Source organism: Oncorhynchus keta, chromosome 27, assembly GCF_023373465.1.
Source record: "Oncorhynchus keta strain PuntledgeMale-10-30-2019 chromosome 27, Oket_V2, whole genome shotgun sequence".
In the NCBI taxonomy this organism is placed as follows: domain Eukaryota; kingdom Metazoa; phylum Chordata; class Actinopteri; order Salmoniformes; family Salmonidae; genus Oncorhynchus; species Oncorhynchus keta.
Window position 1 is genome coordinate 7,462,566 of NC_068447.1, and position 19,281 is coordinate 7,481,846.

The 19,281-nt window shown below is 45.1% G+C and overlaps 2 protein-coding genes across 11 annotated transcripts in view; one reads left to right on the forward strand and one right to left on the reverse strand.

The window, feature by feature from the left end:
- Positions 1-1,144: 1,144 nt before the first annotated feature.
- On the reverse strand, positions 1,145-4,021 carry ngrn (neugrin, neurite outgrowth associated). 2 transcript variants are annotated; one of them, XM_052481449.1, is made up of 5 exons: positions 3,855-4,021; positions 2,991-3,216; positions 2,666-2,776; positions 2,096-2,294; positions 1,145-2,011 (listed from the first exon to the last, which is right to left on the reverse strand). In XM_052481449.1, the coding sequence occupies exons 2-5, from the start codon at positions 3,176-3,178 to the stop codon at positions 1,388-1,390; spliced, it is 1,122 nt and encodes a 373-aa protein (XP_052337409.1). In that variant the 5' UTR covers positions 3,179-3,216; positions 3,855-4,021; the 3' UTR covers positions 1,145-1,387. The 2 variants fall into 2 exon arrangements, with proteins under 2 accessions (XP_052337409.1, XP_052337410.1); XM_052481450.1 differs by having other exon boundaries at positions 2,991-3,213; positions 3,855-4,004.
- Positions 4,022-4,531: 510 nt separating this feature from the next.
- The window catches only part of LOC118373563 (nuclear transcription factor Y subunit alpha-like), an 18,133-nt gene continuing 3,383 nt past the window's right edge, over positions 4,532-19,281 (forward strand). Inside the window, exons 1-10 of one of the 9 annotated variants that reach the window (XM_052481454.1) lie at positions 4,745-5,206; positions 5,338-5,474; positions 5,687-5,777; positions 6,141-6,224; positions 7,232-7,378; positions 7,573-7,749; positions 12,347-12,452; positions 12,578-12,732; positions 13,573-13,746; positions 17,629-17,739. In XM_052481454.1, coding sequence (XP_052337414.1) covers positions 5,709-5,777; positions 6,141-6,224; positions 7,232-7,378; positions 7,573-7,749; positions 12,347-12,452; positions 12,578-12,732; positions 13,573-13,746; positions 17,629-17,739 — 1,023 coding nt within the window. In that variant the 5' untranslated portion in view covers positions 4,745-5,206; positions 5,338-5,474; positions 5,687-5,708. Of the gene's footprint in view, positions 4,695-4,744; positions 5,475-5,686; positions 5,778-6,140; positions 6,225-7,231; positions 7,379-7,572; positions 7,750-12,274; positions 12,453-12,577; positions 12,733-13,572; positions 13,747-17,628; positions 17,740-19,281 lie in introns of those variants that run through there. The other 8 variants (XM_052481453.1, XM_052481452.1, XM_035759731.2 and 5 more) reach the window with 8 other exon arrangements.

A 19,281-nucleotide genomic window follows, 5' to 3' on the forward strand; every position in this document is an offset into this window, starting at 1 on the left:
GGAACTAAAAGCACATAAATGTAAATGTAGTACATAGATCTGAACATTATTGATGAAGCAGTTTGCTAGAAGAAGTGGGTTTTTATAACAATGTTGTATGGATGTGTAGCAGTTTAACACTGGCGTGCCTGTTTTCAGTGTGTGTAGAACCGACCTCTATGTACTGTAGCTCACATGTGAATATGAGATGAGCTAATTCTACTGAATAACATATTTTATTACAGTTTAACTACCTGAGAAGGTCATTGACTTAGTTTCAGAGACAGAATCATTCTAGCCTTGGAAGCCCATTTGGGGGTAACGTCTGTGTAGTATGGGGGGGGGTTGGGTCTGTGCCTTCCCAATGAGTGGCAAGTGTATGTACTGTCTATAATAGATTCAAAGTGTGCATCCCAAATAGCACCTTGTTCCCTATATAGGGGACTACTTTTGACCAGGGCCCATAGGATGCACCCTAGATATCAGATGTCTGTGTAACCACAGTTGCATTCACTTTGTCATTGACACCCCTGTAGATTGCACTTAGTGTAAATATGTGAATAAGGATTTCACCTCAAATGAAACCCCCTTCAATACCGACTTCTGTTCCCTCCCAATCTATAAAACAATGGGAACATAAAACTCATTTGATTCCCTTGTCATGTAATACAACTTGATTTGTCCACGGTGAAACAGACAAATGCAATGTTTCATCTCATTTATAATGCAGCCTATACTTGGGTGTTCGGGTTTGTACAAAAACATCTCTGTACTTGCACAGGACTAAAATAAATGTCGATTGGCATTAGAGGCAACACCTATACTGTAGTTAACACTGGGAAGACCCTTGTTCTGAATGATTCATACCTATTTAATCATGCTGGTTTTATGTCTTTGATTTGAGAGGTGAGACTTTTTTTTCTTACATTTTTAAAATGGCTGTATAAAGAAATAATTGTGATGGCTCAATTGTTGAATCTGGGTATCGCCTGTGTATCTCTTGTTCTGTATATTTGAGATAATTTTGCTTTGGGTTGACGACCAATAAATTAACTTGCCCCTTTGAAAGTTGCCTCTTCTGGACTAAAATTACATTTCATTCCAATGTCAATATGTGCAACATTCAAGAAAACAAAGTATAGAATCAAAACTTGTGACTAACCCATACATTTGAAATGGTGCTTTATTGGTTTGCGGCATAATCAGAGTCTCCGGCATCTTCCAACAGAAGTCTATTGCATTTGACTGTATTTAGGAAACCAACACATTAACAACATCTCAGGCCACTTCTAAAATGGCACCCATCGGGTCCTGGTCTAAAGTAGTGCACTAATATAGGGAATAGGGTGCCATTAGCCCTGGTCAAAAGTAGTGCACTATGTAGGGAATAGGGTGCCATTTTGCTATCTCAGATTCTGTACAGGAAGTTCCCTTCACTGTCAAAGAACTCTCTCCCATTCGGTACCACTGGCGAAGGCTTTGACGACAGCATTAGTTCCTCCAGTTCTTCCTCTGAAAACACCCTTCCATCCCATCTCTCCTCCTGGTCGTCTTTCTCCTCAACCTTCTCCGACACATTGTCCTCTGGAACATTTTCCTCTTCCTCCCACTCCTCTCTCGAGTTATCTTGCCCTGAGGTGTGTCTGCTGTGCAGCGTTGGTGGGGATGAGAGCTGGGTGGGTAGTGAGGTGAGAGGAGCAGCAGGATAATTAGCAGTAGTCATCATGGCTCTTGGGCCAGGGTCATCCTCCAAGTCCCTGGCTATCAGCCTCTGGCTACTGGGGCTAGCCAGGGTGACCAGGGCACCAGTGCCACTTCCTGTGGGCAGCATGGCTGGTTTGCTACTTCTATGTCCAGAGGCAGGCAGCTGTGTTCTGCCCAGCCCCCCTGCCCCTCCACCACCAGGTAGGGCCACCTGCCTATCCTGTCCCCCTGCTCCACCCCCAGGTAGGGCTTTCTGCCTGCCCTGTCTCCTTCCAGGTAGGGCCACCTGCCCACCCTGTCCCCCTGCTCCACCCCCAGGTAGGGCCACCTGCCTGCCCTGTCCCCCTGCTCCACCCCCAGGTAGTGCCACCTGCCTGCCCTGTCCCCCTACTCCACCCCCAAGTAGGGCCACCTGCCTGTCCTGTCCCCCTGCTCCAGGTAAGGCCTGCTGTCTCAGCCTGGCCCACACGCTGGTGTCCTGTTTAGCTTTCCTCTCTGGGGTGGGGGCGAACTTGCTCCTCAGGACTCGTAGGATGACGTCACGATGGACAGAGAATCCCTCTGCCAGACGGTCAACGGTCCATTCCTCTGGTAGCTCCTGCTTCAGATACCTGGGGTGTAGTCAGTAATTGAGTCATTGAGGCAAAACGTTGACAATGTTGCAGACACAGCTGACACGACTCCCTAGTCTACCTGACAGACAATCAAAACATGTCATTCATTCAGTACAGCAAAGCAAACGGTGGCTACTTTGATAAATCTCAAATCTATTTATATATAAACACTTTTTTTGGCTCACTCCATGATTTCATAGTTGATGTTTTCACAATTCTACAATGTAGAAAATGGTAATAAAAAAAAATGTTTTTTACTAAGACAAACCCTGGAATGAGTAGGTGTGTCCAAACTTTTGAGTTTTATACTGTGTGTGTGTGTATATAATATATTTCTGAATATTTAGTAACATTGCAGTCTTCCTCACCTGATCTGTTCCATGGCGTCCCAGCTCAACATCCTCTCTGGAGCTCCAGGCTCAGTCAGCTGTCTCTTAACTATATGGTACTTCACCGTCCTCTGTCTCCTCCTCTCTTCACTAGACAGGGGCCAAGGTGAGACGGGTGGCATTAGGCCTAGTTGCATCACGAGTGTGGAGTGACGACTTTGTTAAATGATATGATATTTATCTTAAGATACTATGTAGACCCATCACTGACTGGGTGAATGTGGCAAAGTATGTAGACGGGCATCCTTCAATAGGCCTGGTGGTCCCAGGTCTGTTTGTGCCATTTAGGGTAAATGTTTCTCACCTGAACACAGCCTGGACCTTGTCGTCTACATCGTCCAGATCTGGATCTTCAGACCTCTCCTCCCCTCTGTGTGTCTGCCTCTGATCCAGCCAGGCCTTGCTGGCATCGCTGCAGAGGTGTCGACTACAGCTCCTTGTGGGCATCACTGACAGTTTGCCAAGCCTGCAGGCTATCCTGAAAGACATCATGGCTATTCTGAAGGCTCACCACTGGTCACCAGACACTACTGGATGAAGAAAAGACAGGATCAGAAATTCTCAACATTTTCAATCTATCCGATTTGCCCAGTACGTCCATTTTGTCTGATCTAGTTAGCTAAAAAAAAAAAAAAAATTCAGCTCAATGAAATACCCTCATTGCCAATGGAAAGACGCTCAAACTTTTACAGATGCACAAAACTGAGAGCATCCTGTCGGGCTATATCACCGCAACTGAAAAACAGCTTCTATCTCAAGGCCATCAAACTGTTAAATAACCATTACTATCCGGCTACCACCCGGTTACTCAACCCTGCACCTTAGAGGCTGCTGCCCACTGTGCATAGACATGGAATCACTGGCCACTTTAATAACGTGGAATTCCATTTTACATTGTGTGCATTGTTATGAATTGTTAGATACTACTACACTGGAGCTAGGAACACAAGTATTTCGCTACAAACGCAACAACATCTGCTAAATATGTGTATGCGATCAATAAAATGTGATTTGATAGTAACCTTGGCTAGTATACAGAGCCAAAGACCTTAGCGAGTTAGCTAAATACGCCCCTTGCTGCTACCGCACATTCACATCTCACAAAGTAGTCAAACCATAACCATGTGCCTAGCCAACATTGATAGAAATAATTAACAATTGTATTCACCCAAATAAGATTCTCCTGCTTTCTTTAGCTACATTTCAGTCTAGACCTGCTTGTCTCGTGGAAACGATGCAGCCTTTCCGCAAACAGTCTGGCATACAACCTATATTTCCACATACTGCCACCTACTGGCATGTGGTGTTGAAAAACCCCCGATACACTTCAGTCACTACTTGATCGAAAATACTAAACAAACCTTAATTTAAGTAAATGCATTGATATTTACGAATATTAGACTCATATAGACTCATTAAACACAAATTATTAGTTTGAAAAGTGTTGGAGTGTGCCCTTGGCTTTCCGATAAATTTTAAAAACATAACGGTGCCGCATGATTTTCTTAATATAAGGAATTTGAAATTATTAATAATTTTACTTTTAATACGTAAGTATATTTAGCAATTACATTTACTTTTTGATACTTAAATATATTTAAAACCAAGTAATTTTAGACTTTTACTCAAGTAGTATTTAACTGGGTGACTCTCACTTTTACTTGAGTCATTTTCTATTAAGGTATCCTTACTTTTACTCAAGTATGATAAGTGGGTACTTTTTCCACAACTGACTCCAACAGTAAAAAAAAATTAAATAATAATAATCTGAGTACTACAGGCAGGACATTACATACTGAACCAATTGCGTCATCGGCCGGGTTATAAAGATCGGCAATCTTCGTCGTTCTTCGTTCCTAAACGATCACACGGCTTATTAACTCTTCGACAACGCTGTTGTTTTTTTTTTTCTTCCATTTGCGCCATTTTGTCTGCTCACTTTGGTGATTGGGCTTTGGAACCCTGAACTGGAGCCAATCAGAGGGATACCGGACAGCGGAGAGAAACGGTAATAGAAGCTCTATGGTTGTTGTCAGCACGGATTGGTTTGTCATTGACCAACCAAATTACTAACTCTACAAAATACAGGAATCGCATGTCGAAGCAAATCAACCTTGTTGTATTTTTGAACTGTAATGATTTCAGTATGAATGTAGTATAACATAATCCTTGTTACGTAACCGAGACAGATTTGCATGCTAAATGCAACGTTAGTTTGGAGATAAATCCTATAAATAATGTGATTTTTTTTGTTTGTTGTTGTTGTTGTAACTAGCTAATGTTATACGCAAATATTTATGCATTTTCAACAGGCTTCCGTTCTTTATGTGAACATTTAACTTGCTAGCTAAGCTAACTAGCTAGTCAACTATCCAGCTAGCTAGTTACCTAATGTGGTACCTGTGCCTTGTCTCAAGCTAGCTAACGTTAGCTGTGTAGCTAGCAACAGTAAAGCTAGCGAACAACAAAGAAAACAAAGCACACACTTCAAGATGTCCTTCAACAAATCTAACGTTATAGGTAGCATTTGTATTCATTTGCTGCATGATGTACCATGTAGTCCATTTAGTTAATTTCAAGAAATATTGTCCAAATCAAATTTTATTGGTCACATACAAATATTTATTTATATTTATTTATTGCGGTTGTAGCGAAAAGGTTGTACTCGGAACTGAGTGATATCCAATGATGTACCCGCCTCAGCTGAATCTTTAAATTAGGCTACAATCCTGGGGAACAAGAACCGGAAAACACATGAACGCCTGTGTTCCACATGTCTGCTGAAATGGTGACTGTTTAGCTAGTCCAGCTAATGGCCCAACAATCAATCCACAGTATTTTTCCTGTTATATGTGGCTACAACAACCTCATAGCCTATGCTTGCTTGTGTGAACCCTTTGGGATTGATATGCCAGTTTGTATTGGATTTTCCCCTTTGTATCCCTAATTTGTCACAATGCCTCTAATTTGATTGATCAAACTGTATTTTGACAATGACAGGAAGGACTGTGACTAACTGATCATGGAGTACACCACCTCAACAGGGGAGCAGATAGTCGTGCAGACGTCCAATGGGCAGATCCAACAACAGGTGAGTGTCAACGGTTCAACCTGAGCTGGATGAATCTCAACCAGACTTTACTGAGCTACACCAACGGAATACAATGTAGGCCTACATGTTGTTGAGTCTAGACTGAGAAGTGTCATTATAGGCAATTCATTTGATTATAAAATGATTCAATCTAATCTCTGAGACTTCTGGGATAAGTGAACTGTAGCTGTTCCGTGTTCATTAGGTACTAAACGTCAGAAAACAGAACAAAACAGGGAGGGGGTACCTGGATTTAGGGGCTTGTTTAAATAAGAAATGCAAATGATTATTTTTTTCCCGTTACAAAAATGCTTTGAAACGGTTTCCGGTTGCGTGCCCTAATGAACATGACCTTGTCTGCAGACTCAGGGCACAATGACGGCTGTGCAGCTGCAGACCGAGGCGCCGGTATTGACGGCCTCTGGCCAGCAGGTGCAGACACTCCAGGTAGTGGTGTGACCGTCTGCCTATGTCACATTGTCACCCGGTCACAGTATTACATCGCACTGCATTATTGTCACAGTGTACAGCATGCCTCTCGCCTACCATGATTACCATGCCCCATCTCAGTGCTAGCTTCCTTAGAATGCTATCGCTGCTCTGAGCTGCATGTCCCCAGCTCAGTGACTGGTTTGACTGAGTCAGTCCGAGTCATCCATGAAGGTACTAGCAACAGTCTGAAACATCGGATTGACCATCATATTATGGCCATTTGCCAGAGTTTTTCACCATTGTTCACGCTATGATACGCTTACACTGTCAACTGGTTCATGTGTTCATAATTTTATGTCCTAAAACAGGAATTATATTCTGTCTCAATGACACGCTTGGTGTTTTCTCTGCGCTCTGGCTGTGACATGAAACTGCAGAGTTAAAGTATACACTGAGTGTACAAAACATTATGTATACCTGCTCTTTCCATGACATAGACTGACCAGGTGAGTGCAGGTGAAAGCCATGATCCCTTACTGATATCACTTGTTATATCCACTTCAATCAGTGTAGATGAAGGGGAGGAGACAGGATAAAGAAGGATTTTTAATCTTTGAGACAATTGAGAAATGGATTTTGTATGTTTGCAATTCAGAGGGTGAATGGGCAAGACAAAAGATTTAAGCGGCTTTGAATCGGGTATGGTAGTAGGTGCCAGGCGCACCGGTTTGTGCCAAGAACTGCAATGCTTCTGGGTTTTTCACACTGAACAGTTTCCAGTGTGAATCAAGAATGGTCCACCACCCAAAGGACATCCAGCCAACTTGACACAACTGTAGAAAGCATTGGAGTCAACATGAGCCTTCATCCCTGTGGAATGCTTTAGACACCTTGTAGAGTCCATGTCCCGACGGATTTAATCTGTTGTGAGGGGAAAAGGAAGGCATTCTTAATGATTTGTACACTCAATGTATATCATTATCTAGGAATGAATGTATCAACTTTAACCCACCCACCCACAGGTCCAAGGCCAGCCCCTGGTGGTGCAGGTGAGCGGAGGGCAGCTGATCACATCGTCAGGGCAACCAATCATGGTGCAGGCTATGGGGGGAGGACAGGGACAGACCATCATGCAGGTGCCTGTGTCTGGAGGACAGGGACTACAACAGGTGAGGAATGGGATGAGAGGAAAACCATAGACATAGAATTGCTAGAACCCATTCAATTCAATTAGAATGCTTTCAGAGTGCAGTGTTCTTAAGAGTCTTTTCCCATTCTAGGAATCATATTTATTTGAGCCAGAGTCTGGAGTTGGAATGATATTATGAGCACACACTATCATCTGATTATGTTTCATTGTCAGATCCAGCTACAGGGTGGGCAGCAGATCCAGCTGCAGAACGGTCAGACGATCCATCTAGGGGGACAGCAGATCCAGCTGCAGAACGGACAGATGTTACAGCTTGGGGGGCAGCAGGGTCAACCCCAACAGATCATCATCCAACAGCCACAACAAGCCATCACAGCCGGACAGAACCAGGTACACACACACACACACACACACACACACACACACACACACACACACACACACTCTGAAAGGTATACACCTATACAGACTTCTGTTTACACACTTCCTCTTTTGGGACAATGTGACATCATCGCTAACCGGGGCGGCAGCGTAGCCTAGTGGTTAGAGCGTTGGACTAGTAACAGAAAGGTTGCAAGTTCACATCCCCGAATCTGTTGTTCTGCCCCTGAACAGGCAGTTAACCCACTGTTCCTAGGCCGTTATTGAAAATAAGAATTTGTTCTTAACTGACTTGCCTAGTTAAATAAAGGTAAAATTAAATTTAAAAAAACATCAGCATTTGAGTCTGAATTCAAACATACTTTTAGTTCAACTTCCACATGATGAACTACAATGTACATTCAAATCTCTCATTGACACTGATTCATGGGTCAACTGATCCAGCTGCAGCAAGGCCAGAGATGTTTAGCTTCAATCCTATGCAATATATACATTCAGTGTTCCGATTGGTCAAAACGAGTTACCTAAGAGACATTGAGCGTGATATGAATCGTCGGTGCCAAACGTGCTGGTTCCAGTATCTCATAAACGTCTGGCCTCCTGGGCTTTTCACGCACGACAGTGTCTAGGGTTTACAGAGAATGTTGCGACAACAGATAAAACAGTCAGTGGCAGTCCTGTGGGCGACAACATCCTGTGGGCGACAACATCCTGTGGGCGACAACGTCCTGTGGGCGACAACGTCCTGTGGGCGACAACGTCCTGTGGGTGACAACGTCCTGTGGGTGACAACGTCCTGTGGGCGACAACAGATAAAACAGTCACCGGCAGTTCTGTGGGCGACAGCAGATTAAACAGTCAGTGGCAGTCCTGTGGGTGACAACATCCTGTGGGTGACAACGTCCTGTGGGCGACAACGTCCTGTGGGCGACAACGTCCTGTGGGCGACAGCAGATTAAACAGTCAGTGGCAGTCCTGTGGGTGACAACATCCTGTGGGTGACAACGTCCTGTGGGTGACAACGTCCTGTGGGCGACAACTTCCTGTGGGCGACAGCAGATTAAACAGTCAGTGGCAGTCCTGTGGGTGACAACATCCTGTGGGTGACAACGTCCTGTGGGCGACAGCAGATTAAACAGTCAGTGGCAGTCCTGTGGGTGACAACATCCTGTGAGTGACAACGTCCTGTGGGTGACAACATCCTGTGGGCGACAACAGATAAAACAGTCAGTGGCAGTCCTGTGGGCGACAACGTCCTGTGGGCGACAACGTCCTGTGGGTGACAACGTCCTGTGGGCGACAACGTCCTGTGGGCGACAACGTCCTGTGGGTGACAACGTCCTGTGGGCGACAACGTCCTGTTGGTGACAACGTCCTGTGGGTGACAACGTCCTGTGGGCGACAACGTCCTGTGGGCGACAACAGATAAAACAGTCAGTGGCAGTCCTGTGGGTGACAACATCCTGTGGGCGACAACATCCTGTGGGTGACAACGTCCTGTGGGCGACAACGTCCTGTGGGCGACAGCAGATTAAACAGTCAGTGGCAGTCCTGTGGGTGACAACATCCTGTGGGTGACAACGTCCTGTGGGCGACAACGTCCTGTGGGCGACAACGTCCTGTGGGCGACAACGTCCTGTGGGCGACAACGTCCTGTGGGCGACAACGTCCTGTGGGCGACAACGTCCTGTGGGCGACAACGTCCTGTGGGCGACAACAGATAAAACAGTCAGTGGCAGTCCTGTGGGTGACAACGTCCTGTGGGTGACAACGTCCTGTGGGTGACAACGTCCTGTGGGTGACAACGTCCTGTGGGTGACAATGTCCTGTGGGTGACAACGTCCTGTGGGTGACAACGTCCTGTGGGTGACAACGTCCTGTGGGTGACAACGTCCTGTGGGCGACAACGTCCTGTGGGCGACAACGTCCTGTGGGCGACAACGTCCTGTGGGCGACAACGTCCTGTGGGCGACAACGTCCTGTGGGCGACAACAGATAAAACAGTCAGTGGCAGTCCTGTGGGCGACAACGTCCTGTGGGTGACAACGTCCTGTGGGCGACAACGTCCTGTGGGCGACAACGTCCTGTGGGTGACAACGTCCTGTGGGTGACAACGTCCTGTGGGCGACAACAGATAAAACAGTCAGTGGCAGTCCTGTGGGTGACAACGTCCTGTGGGAGATCAACGTCCTGTGGGCGACAACGTCCTGTGGGCGACAACGTCCTGTGGGCGACAACAGATAAAACAGTCAGTGGCAGTCCTGTGGGCGACAACGTCCTGTGGGTGACAACGTCCTGTGGGTGACAACATCCTGTGGGTGACAACGTCCTGTGGGTGACAACGTCCTGTGGGCGACAACATCCTGTGGGTGACAACGTCCTGTGGGCGACAACGTCCTGTGGGTGACAACATCCTGTGAGTGACAACGTCCTGTGGGTGACAACATCCTGTGGGCGACAACAGATAAAACAGTCAGCGGCAGTCCTGTGGGCGACAACAGCATGTTGATGAGGGGGTCGAAGGAGAACGTCAAGAATCGTTTAAGTTAACAGGCAGGGGAAATAACAAAACACATAACTCGCCGGTCCTTGGTCACGGATTGGCTATTACAGCAGACGACCACACCGGGTTCCACTCCTATCAGATACAAACAAGAAGACGCAGGGCTAGTTGGGCACTCCATCACCAACACTGGACAATTGGAAGAGTGGAAAAACATCTCCTGGTCCGACGAATCCCAGTTCCTGTTGCGTCATGCTGATGGCAGAGTCATGACTAGGCGTAAACAGCGTGAGTCCGTGGCTCCATCCTGCCTGGTGTCAACAGTACAGGATGGTGGTGGTGTAATGGTGTGGGGAACGTTTCATTGGCCCCCTTTAGGTCCCTTGATTCAAATTGAGTAATATTTCCATGCCCCGAAGAATTAAGGCTGTTCTGTATGCAACGGGGGCTGGACACGGTACGAGATGTGTGTACCTAATAAACTGGCCTGTGTGTGTACAGTGGCAAGAGAAATTATTTAAACCCTTTGGAATTACCTGGACTTCTGCATAAATTGATCATAAAATGTAACAACAATATACAAACACAGTCTGCTTAAATTAATAACACAAACACTTATATGTTTTCACGTGTATTGAACACAAGCATTTAGCTGGGTATTACTGCACTGTTGGAGCTCGGAACACAAGCATTTAGCTAGGTATTACTGCACTGTTGGAGCTCGGAACACAAGCATTTAGCTGGGTATTACTGCACTGTTGGAGCTCGGAACACAAGCATTTAGCTGGGTATTACTGCACTGTTGGAGCTCGGAACACAAGCATTTAGCTGGGTATTACTGCACTGTTGGAGCTCGGAACACAAGCATTTAGCTGGGTATTACTGCACTGTTGGAGCTCGGAACACAAGCATTTAGCTAGGTATTACTGCACTGTTGGAGCTAGGAACACCAGCATTTAACTGGGTATTACTGCACTGTTGGAGCTAGGAACACCAGCATTTAGCTGGGTATTACTGCACTGTTGGAGCTAGGAACACAAGCATTTAGCTAGGTATTACTGCACTGTTGGAGCTAGGAACACCAGCATTTAGCTGGGTATTACTGCACTGTTGGAGCTCGGAACACAAGCATTTAGCTAGGTATTACTGCACTGTTGGAGCTCGGAACACAAGCATTTAGCTGGGTATTACTGCACTGTTGGAGCTAGGAACACAAGCATTTAGCTGGGTATTACTGCACTGTTGGAGCTCGGAACACAAGCATTTAGCTGGGTATTACTGCACTGTTGGAGCTAGGAACACAAGCATTTAGCTGGGTATTACTGCACTGTTGGAGCTCGGAACACAAGCATTTAGCTAGATATTACTGCACTGTTGGAGCTAGGAACACAAGCATTTAGCTGCGTATTACTGCACTGTTGGAGCTAGGAACACAAGCATTTAGCTAGGTATTACTGCACTGTTGGAGCTAGGAACACCAGCATTTAGCTAGGTATTACTGCACTGTTGGAGCTAGGAACACAAGCATTTAGCTGGGTATTACTGCACTGTTGGAGCTAGGAACACAAGCATTTAGCTAGGTATTACTGCACTGTTGGAGCTAGGAACACAAGCATTTAGCTAGGTATTACTGCACTGTTGGAGCTAGGAACACAAGCATTTAGCTAGGTATTACTGCACTGTTTGAGCTAGGAACACAAGCATTTAGTTAGATATTACTGCACTGTTGGAGCTAGGAACACAAGCATTTAGCTCCACCCACGATAACATCTGCAAAATATGTGTACGCGACCAATAACATTGTATTTTTAATGATATTTTATAGCATTAAGGAGATCGATCGGGGTTAAGGCCCTGCGATAGACTAGCTTCCTGTCCCTGTACTGGTACATCAAGCTGCCCCACACGACAGAAACAGGAGAGATGCTCCTATGAGCCATTGTGGCTCGCACAAACCAAGGCTCATGCAAGGCTACTTACTTGACTTGATACTTGATACTGTATATGACCCTGTCCTGTGTGTTTCTACAGGGCCAGCAGATTCAGTTGCAACAGGGCCAGCAGATTCAGTTGCAACAGGGCCAGCAGATTCAGTTGCAACAGGGCCAGCAGATTCAGTTGCAACAGGGCCAGCAGCTGGCGCAGACGGCTGATGGACAGACCATCGTCTACCAGCCAGTCAACGCAGATGGCACCGTCCTGCAACAGGGTATGTTTACAGTATGGACACACACACGTACACACCGACATGCTTGGACGCACACACACACACACACACACACACACAAATAAAATGGTGAAGGTGGTGGTGATAAGAAGGCTTTTTCTCCCCAGGAATGATCACCATCCCAGCAGGCAGCCTGGCGGGGGCCCAGATGGTACAGACAGGGGGTGCCAACACCACCACTACCAACAGTGGACAGCAGGGCACCGTGACCGTCACCCTGCCAGTCTCAGGCAACATGATGAACGCTGGTGGCATGGTCATGGTAAGGCCCTAACCAGAGATACCCAGACATCCTATTACCTAGATCACTGAGGGGGTTGGGGCACGGTGTGTTAGTACCTGGTTAGAATAGAACCTGCAGTGGGTTAGTACCTGGTTAGTATAGATCCTGTAGTGGGTTAGTCCCTGGTTAGTATAGAGCCTGTAGTGGGCTAGTATAGAGCCTGTAGTGGGTTAGTCCCTGGTTAGTATAGAGCCTGTAGTGGGTTAGTATAGAGCCTGTAGTGGGTTAGTCCCTGGTTAGTATAGAGCCTGTAGTGGGTTAGTATAGAGCCTGTAGTGGGTTAGTCCCTGGTTAGTATAGAGCATGTAGTGGGTTAGTCCCTGGTTAGTATAGAGCCTGTAGTGGGTTAGTATAGAGCCTGTAGTGGGTTAGTCCCTGGTTAGTATAGAGCCTGTAGTGGGTTAGTCCCTGGTTAGTATAGAGCCTGTAGTGGGTTAGTACCTGGTTAGTATAGAGCCTGTAGTGGGCTAGTACCTGGTTAGTATAGAGCCTGTAGTGGGCTAGTACCTGGTTAGTATAGAGCCTGTAGTGGGTTAGTACCTGGTTAGTTTAGAGCCTGTAGTGGGCTAGTACCTCGACTCAGTGAGGTCATATAATTAAATATTACACAATAGTTTATATCTGTGGTATGGGGTGTTTGATCAGAAATAATTGTTGCAAATTAGCCTCGGTCAGACACAAACACACACACACACACACACAGCGATCAGTGTGTTTGCTAGTCAGATAGTCTATGCAGTGTCTCTCTTTCTCCTTCTCTCTCCTCCTTGCCAGAGGCTCTATCTAGTATGTCTCTTTTTATCTCTCTCTCTCTGCTAGATGATGCCTAGTGGAGGTGCGGTGCCTGCTATGCAGCGTATCCCTCTACCCGGGGCTGAGATGTTAGAGGAGGAACCTCTGTATGTCAACGCTAAACAGTACCATCGCATCCTGAAGAGAAGACAGGCCCGAGCCAAGCTGGAGGCAGAGGGCAAGATCCCTAAAGAGAGGAGGGTGAGTAGCCTGGGTTAGTGTGTGACGACAGGCCCGCACCAAGCTGGAGGTAGAGGGCAAGATCCCCAAGGAGAGGTGGGTGAGTAGCCTGGGTTAGTGTTAGTGTGTGACGACAGGCCCGAGCCAAGCTAGAGGCAGAGGGCAAGATCCCCAAGGAGAGGAGGGTGAGTAGCCTGGGTTAGTGTTAGTGTGTGACGACAGGCCCGAGCCAAGCTAGAGGAAGAGGGCAAAATCCCCAAGGAGAGGAGGGTGAGTAGCCCGGGTTAGTGTTAGTGTGTGACGACAGGCCCGAGCCAAGCTAGAGGAAGAGGGCAAGATCCCCAAGGAGAGGAGGGTGAGTAGCCCGGGTTAGTGTTAGTGTGTGACGACAGGCCCGAGCCAAGCTAGAGGAAGAGGGCAAGATCCCCAAGGAGAGGAGGGTGAGTAGCCCGGGTTAGTGTTAGTGTGTGACGACAGGCCCGAGCCAAGCTAGAGGAAGAGGGCAAGATCCCCAAGGAGAGGAGGGTGAGTAGCCCGGGTTAGTGTTAGTGTGTGACGACAGGCCCGAGCCAAGCTAGAGGAAGAGGGCAAGATCCCCAAGGAGAGGAGGGTGAGTAGCCCGGGTTAGTGTTAGTGTGTGACGACAGGCCCGAGCAAGGCTAAGAGGAAGAGGGCCAGATCCCCAAGGAGAGGAGGATGAGTAGCCCGGGTTAGTGTTAGTGTGTGACGACAGGCCCGAGCCAAGCTAGAGGAAGAGGGCAAGATCCCCAAGGAGAGGAGGGTGAGTAGCCCGGGTTAGTGTTAGTGTGTGACGACAGGCCCGAGCCAAGCTAGAGGAAGAGGGCAAGATCCCCAAGGAGAGGAGGGTGAGTAGCCCGGGTTAGTGTTAGTGTGTGACGACAGGCCCGAGCCAAGCTAGAGGAAGAGGGCAAGATCCCCAAGGAGAGGAGGGTGAGTAGCCCGGGTTAGTGTTAGTGTGTGACGACAGGCCCGAGCCAAGCCAGAGGAAGAGGGCAAGATCCCCAAGGAGAGGAGGGTGAGTAGCCCGGGTTAGTGTTAGTGTGTGACGACAGGCCAGAGCCAAGCTAGACTAAAGTAATAATAAAAAAATAACACAATAAGAATAACAATAATGAGGTTATACAGGGGGCACCGGTACCGATCTATGAAATTGAAAATGCCTATTTACTCGGTTCCATCTGACTGCACAATCCACTGTCTCATCAGCCCAGCCAGACAATTTATAAACTTGATCTCCACTATAAAAAGCATCTAGACATTACCTCACATTTCTTTTAGACTAACATTTGGTTTTCAACAGCAGAGATTTGTAATAAACCTTTCTCTCTGTCTCTCCGACATTTGCAACATTGTTTCAATATTGAAATTCGATCTCCAGCTGACCCATAGTAACGAACATGTTGGGAGTTGGAAAGAGACGGGCTTGCTGGCAGCTTTTCTCAGACAGTCGAAATCATGAATCAGCATAATTTTTATGGCTATATACGAAGAAATGTCTATAGAAAAACACGAAATGCAACTAGTTTGTCTTTTCAGCTTCAGTTTTAAGTTATTGTGTTAGCTGTGTAGTTGGATATCTCTTCTGAACAGTGGCCTGGCGAGAGAGCAAATGTTCATTGCCAGGTGAAATCGCACATTATTATGGATGTATACCAAACAAATCACTAGAAAGCAGCTTAAACAAACTATATTTATAATTGTCAAGAAATGTAATGGCCATCCAAGCCTCTCGGTTTTGTTCTATTTTTTTAAATTATTCGCAGCTACTTTACTGTTACTCTGGCTACACTGTTTTTGTCGTGAATCTGTTAGCCAAAGTTGGCTAGCTACCAAACAAGGGATAAGTACGTTGCCAGCCATCATGACAACAGAACATTTAGTAGGAACGACTGGGTCGCTCGCATCCATAGATACAGAACAAAAAGACATAACGACTGGGTCACGTCCATAGATGTAGAACTAAAAGACATAACGACTGAGTCACTTATCTGGCAAACGAACCGATATAAAGAAACAACCAGACGGTTTGGGTATGCCAGCAGATGACAAATTGTTATAAAAAAAAAACATGTTTTAATGAAAATGTTTCAATCATTATTTTAAATATGTTGGTAACTCGTTGTGATAAAAGTGATAAAGCCCGAGAACCGGTTGTTTGGAGAAGGTTTGAAGGGCTTCTAGGACATTCTCTCTCTTGAAAGACAGTGTACAGTATATTTGCACGGTAGAATTGAATGGTGAAAAGTACAGTGTGTTTGTTAGTCAGTCTATGCAGTGTCTCTCAGAGCAGGACGGCTGCAGTCTTTTTTTGTTAACATGTTTTATGTTTGAGCTGCTTTTGAAAGCAGAAGTCGAATTGAAAACATTATTGGCGTTGTTGAATTTCGATTTTCATAATAAAAGCAAGCTATAGGACTGATGGTTTGGTTAGCCAGACTAGCGAGTCTGTTTGGTTACCAAGGCAACTACTGTACTTTATTTTATTTGTATTTTACCTTTATTTAACTAGGCAAGTCAGTTAAGAACACATTCTTATTTTCAATGACGTCGGTTAACTGCCTTGTTCAGGGGCAGAACGACAGATTTGTACCTTGTCAGCTCAGGGGTTTGAACTCGCAACCTTCCGATTACTAGTCCAACGCTCTAAACACTAGGCTACGCTCAGTGGATGTTGATCACATTTTTGGGGGGGGGGGCGTTAAATGTGTTAAATTATAGCCATGGTATAAAGGGGATAATCAACCCGGAGATCTATGCGTTCTCTGGAAAATAATGCAATTCAGTGGAAGGTCAGTCCACGTCGTTTCCACCGGGAACGCACAGCCCCTAGTTAACTATCTCTGTACGTGTATCTTACTGTCTGCAAACTACCGTCGGTTAGTTTGTCTTTTCTTAGCAACGTGTTTATATTGCGTTTTTATATGTTTTCTTTGCGTCTCGGTGGTTGTGAATAGGGGGTTTCAGCACCTTGTGAAAGGCCTCGAACCACGTTACTAGCTTCCCACTTGCACCCATTTCAGCAAACAAGTAGTATCCGCTCTCTATATAAGCAAACCGAAGCCCAAGTTTTCAATTAATTAGCGATGCACCCAGTGTTGCGCTTACTTAAAGGCCCAGTGCAGTCAAAAACATGATTTCCCTATGTGTTGTATATATTTCTACACTATTTGGTTGAAATAATACTGTGAATTTGTAAAACATTATGATAATGCCCTTTTATTTATTATTAATGTATGTTATTTTTTTACTTCATTTTTTATTTTACCCTCTTTCTCCCCAATTTCAATCTTGTCACGTCGCTGCAACTCTAGTGGGAAATTGCCGATCATCCTGAGCTCCCATTTCTCACACATGGGGACCTCTAATGTCACCTACTAAGAAAATGGCCTCTATAATAGCATTGTTGGCAGTTAAATGCTACAAAAAAACAGTATTTATAAAAAACAATCTATAAATGTAGTTTTTGAACTAAACAATTTGTTTACAAGCATGATAGCTGTACTTTTAGTTCATTGACCAATCAGTGTTTCTCAATGAGTTAAAATCACATGAATGCAACTGGTATTTACGACTTTACGGTAACCCCCCGCATGGTTACGAACACAGCATCAGAGTGGAAACTTGAAAGGCCCAAAATAACAATCCGGTCACAACAGACAATGCAAGGAACATTGTGAATGGCACTTAATTTCCCCGCTGTACTGAAACCAAACCGTGACTCAAAAAGCGCAATACGCACCGAACTGTGGGTTTGGTGAACTGTTACAACCCTAGTTGTTAGTAACTAACACCTCTCTCTCGCTCTCTCTCTTTCTCTCTCTCTTTCTCTCTCTCTCTTTCTCTCTCTTTCTCTCTCTCTCTCTCTCTCTCTCTCTCTGACAGAAATATCTGCATGAGTCCCGTCACCGCCACGCCATGCAGCGCAAGAGGGGAGACGGAGGACGCTTCTTCTCTCCCAAGGAGAGGGAGGAGATGGCCCTGGCTCTGGCCCAGGTAGGAGAGCTGGAGAGGGGGAACCAAAAGCAGAAATTGAGGATGGGATTCTCCCCATAACCGCCATTATACAATTTGAAGTGAAGAGTCCTTACTAAGTTCTTCAGGCTATATACAATACACATGAATCCAGGGCTACAGACAACAATTCACTGGTGCCAATACGTTTTTCAGTTGGTGGCACTAGCCCATGATTTGGCGTCACAATAGTAACAAATTCAATGTCATTCCAGTCCCTCCAGGGTTCTGCGATTGCATTTAAAAAATAAAAAAAATCACAAATTCCCCTTAGATTATGCAAGGGCTTGTTAATTTGACCAATCACTGCTCCCGAGAGGTGCAGCGGTCTAAGGCAATGCATCACAGTACTATTGGCGTCACTATTGGCCCAGCATCATCCGGGTTAGGTAAGGGTTTGTAGGCTGTCATTGTAAATAAGAATTTGTTGTTAACTGACTTTCCTAATTAAATAAAGGTTTAAATACATTTTTAAAAACAGCACTATTTCCGCATAAAATTGCCAAGTCGCGGTTCAATCAAACCACACGTCAATTTTCACGACAATTTCAACAAAATCGTTGCATATCGCCATGCAAAATGTCATAATAGCCACAGCAAAATCAAGCTTCACAAAAATCACTGCAAAATGAAGTGCTTTATGAAAGGTGCCACTATGCAGACATCTCTCCGCCATTTCCTGTTTGCAAAAATTGTAATAGTTTGCCTAATTTCAGTTTGTGACAACATAAAAAGCAAGTGTACTGTAGAGAATCAGTGTACCATCTAAATCGCTGTAAAATATATTTTCCATAACACAAAAATATTGTATTTTCGGCTGTTTGAAACTGGTGTTCAAAAACGAAACTTTTAAAAATGGGAAACATAGAAATAGCACACATAGAACAGATCTACCGTTTAATTTGTCCTGAATACAAAGTGTTTATGTGTTACATATTGCAGCTTTAAGAGGTGTATTAGACGACTGAAAAGGTATTCAATAACAAGTTCTGATTGTGATTCAAAATATTTTTTTTTAATGTGCAAACTAATCCAGTTACTGTTATACTTTACTGTTAAAATAGGGCTGCAGTCAGCACGCCAATTGCATTTCCCATTTCACAACTTGAGACATCTGTGGGCATTGTTTTGTGTGACAAAAATGCAACATTTAGAGCGGCCTCGTGCTGTTTAATCAGCTTCTTCATGTCACACATGTCAGTTGGATGGATTATCTTGGCGAAGGAGAAATGCTCACTAACAGCGACGTAAATTTGTTGCCAAATTTTGAGAGAAATAAGAGTTTTGTGTGTGTTTTATTTCAGATCATAAAACATGGGGCCAACACTTTACATATTCCGTTTATACCCTTTGTTCAATGTAATTTGTAAACATTTCAAAAAACATAATTCCACTTTAACATTAATGGGGTATTGTGTGAATAAACAAAAAAATCTAAATTTGATCCATTTTTAAGTTCAAGCTGTAACACAACAAAGTGTAGAAAGTCTTGGGGTGCAAATACTCTTTGAAGACACTGTAGGT

What these genes read in the sequence shown, in the direction of transcription:
- ngrn (XM_052481449.1), bottom strand. Translation starts at nt 3,178, where the DNA reads ATGATGTCTTTCAGGATAGCCTGCAGGCTTGGCAAACTGTCAGTGATG. An exon ending in AAGGTCCAGGCTGTGTTCAG is followed by an intron (nt 2,777 to 2,990) that starts GTGAGAAACATT and finishes GCCCCTGTCTAG; the next exon opens with TGAAGAGAGGAGGAGACAGA. An exon ending in GACGCCATGGAACAGATCAG is followed by an intron (nt 2,295 to 2,665) that starts GTGAGGAAGACT and finishes ACTACACCCCAG; the next exon opens with GTATCTGAAGCAGGAGCTAC.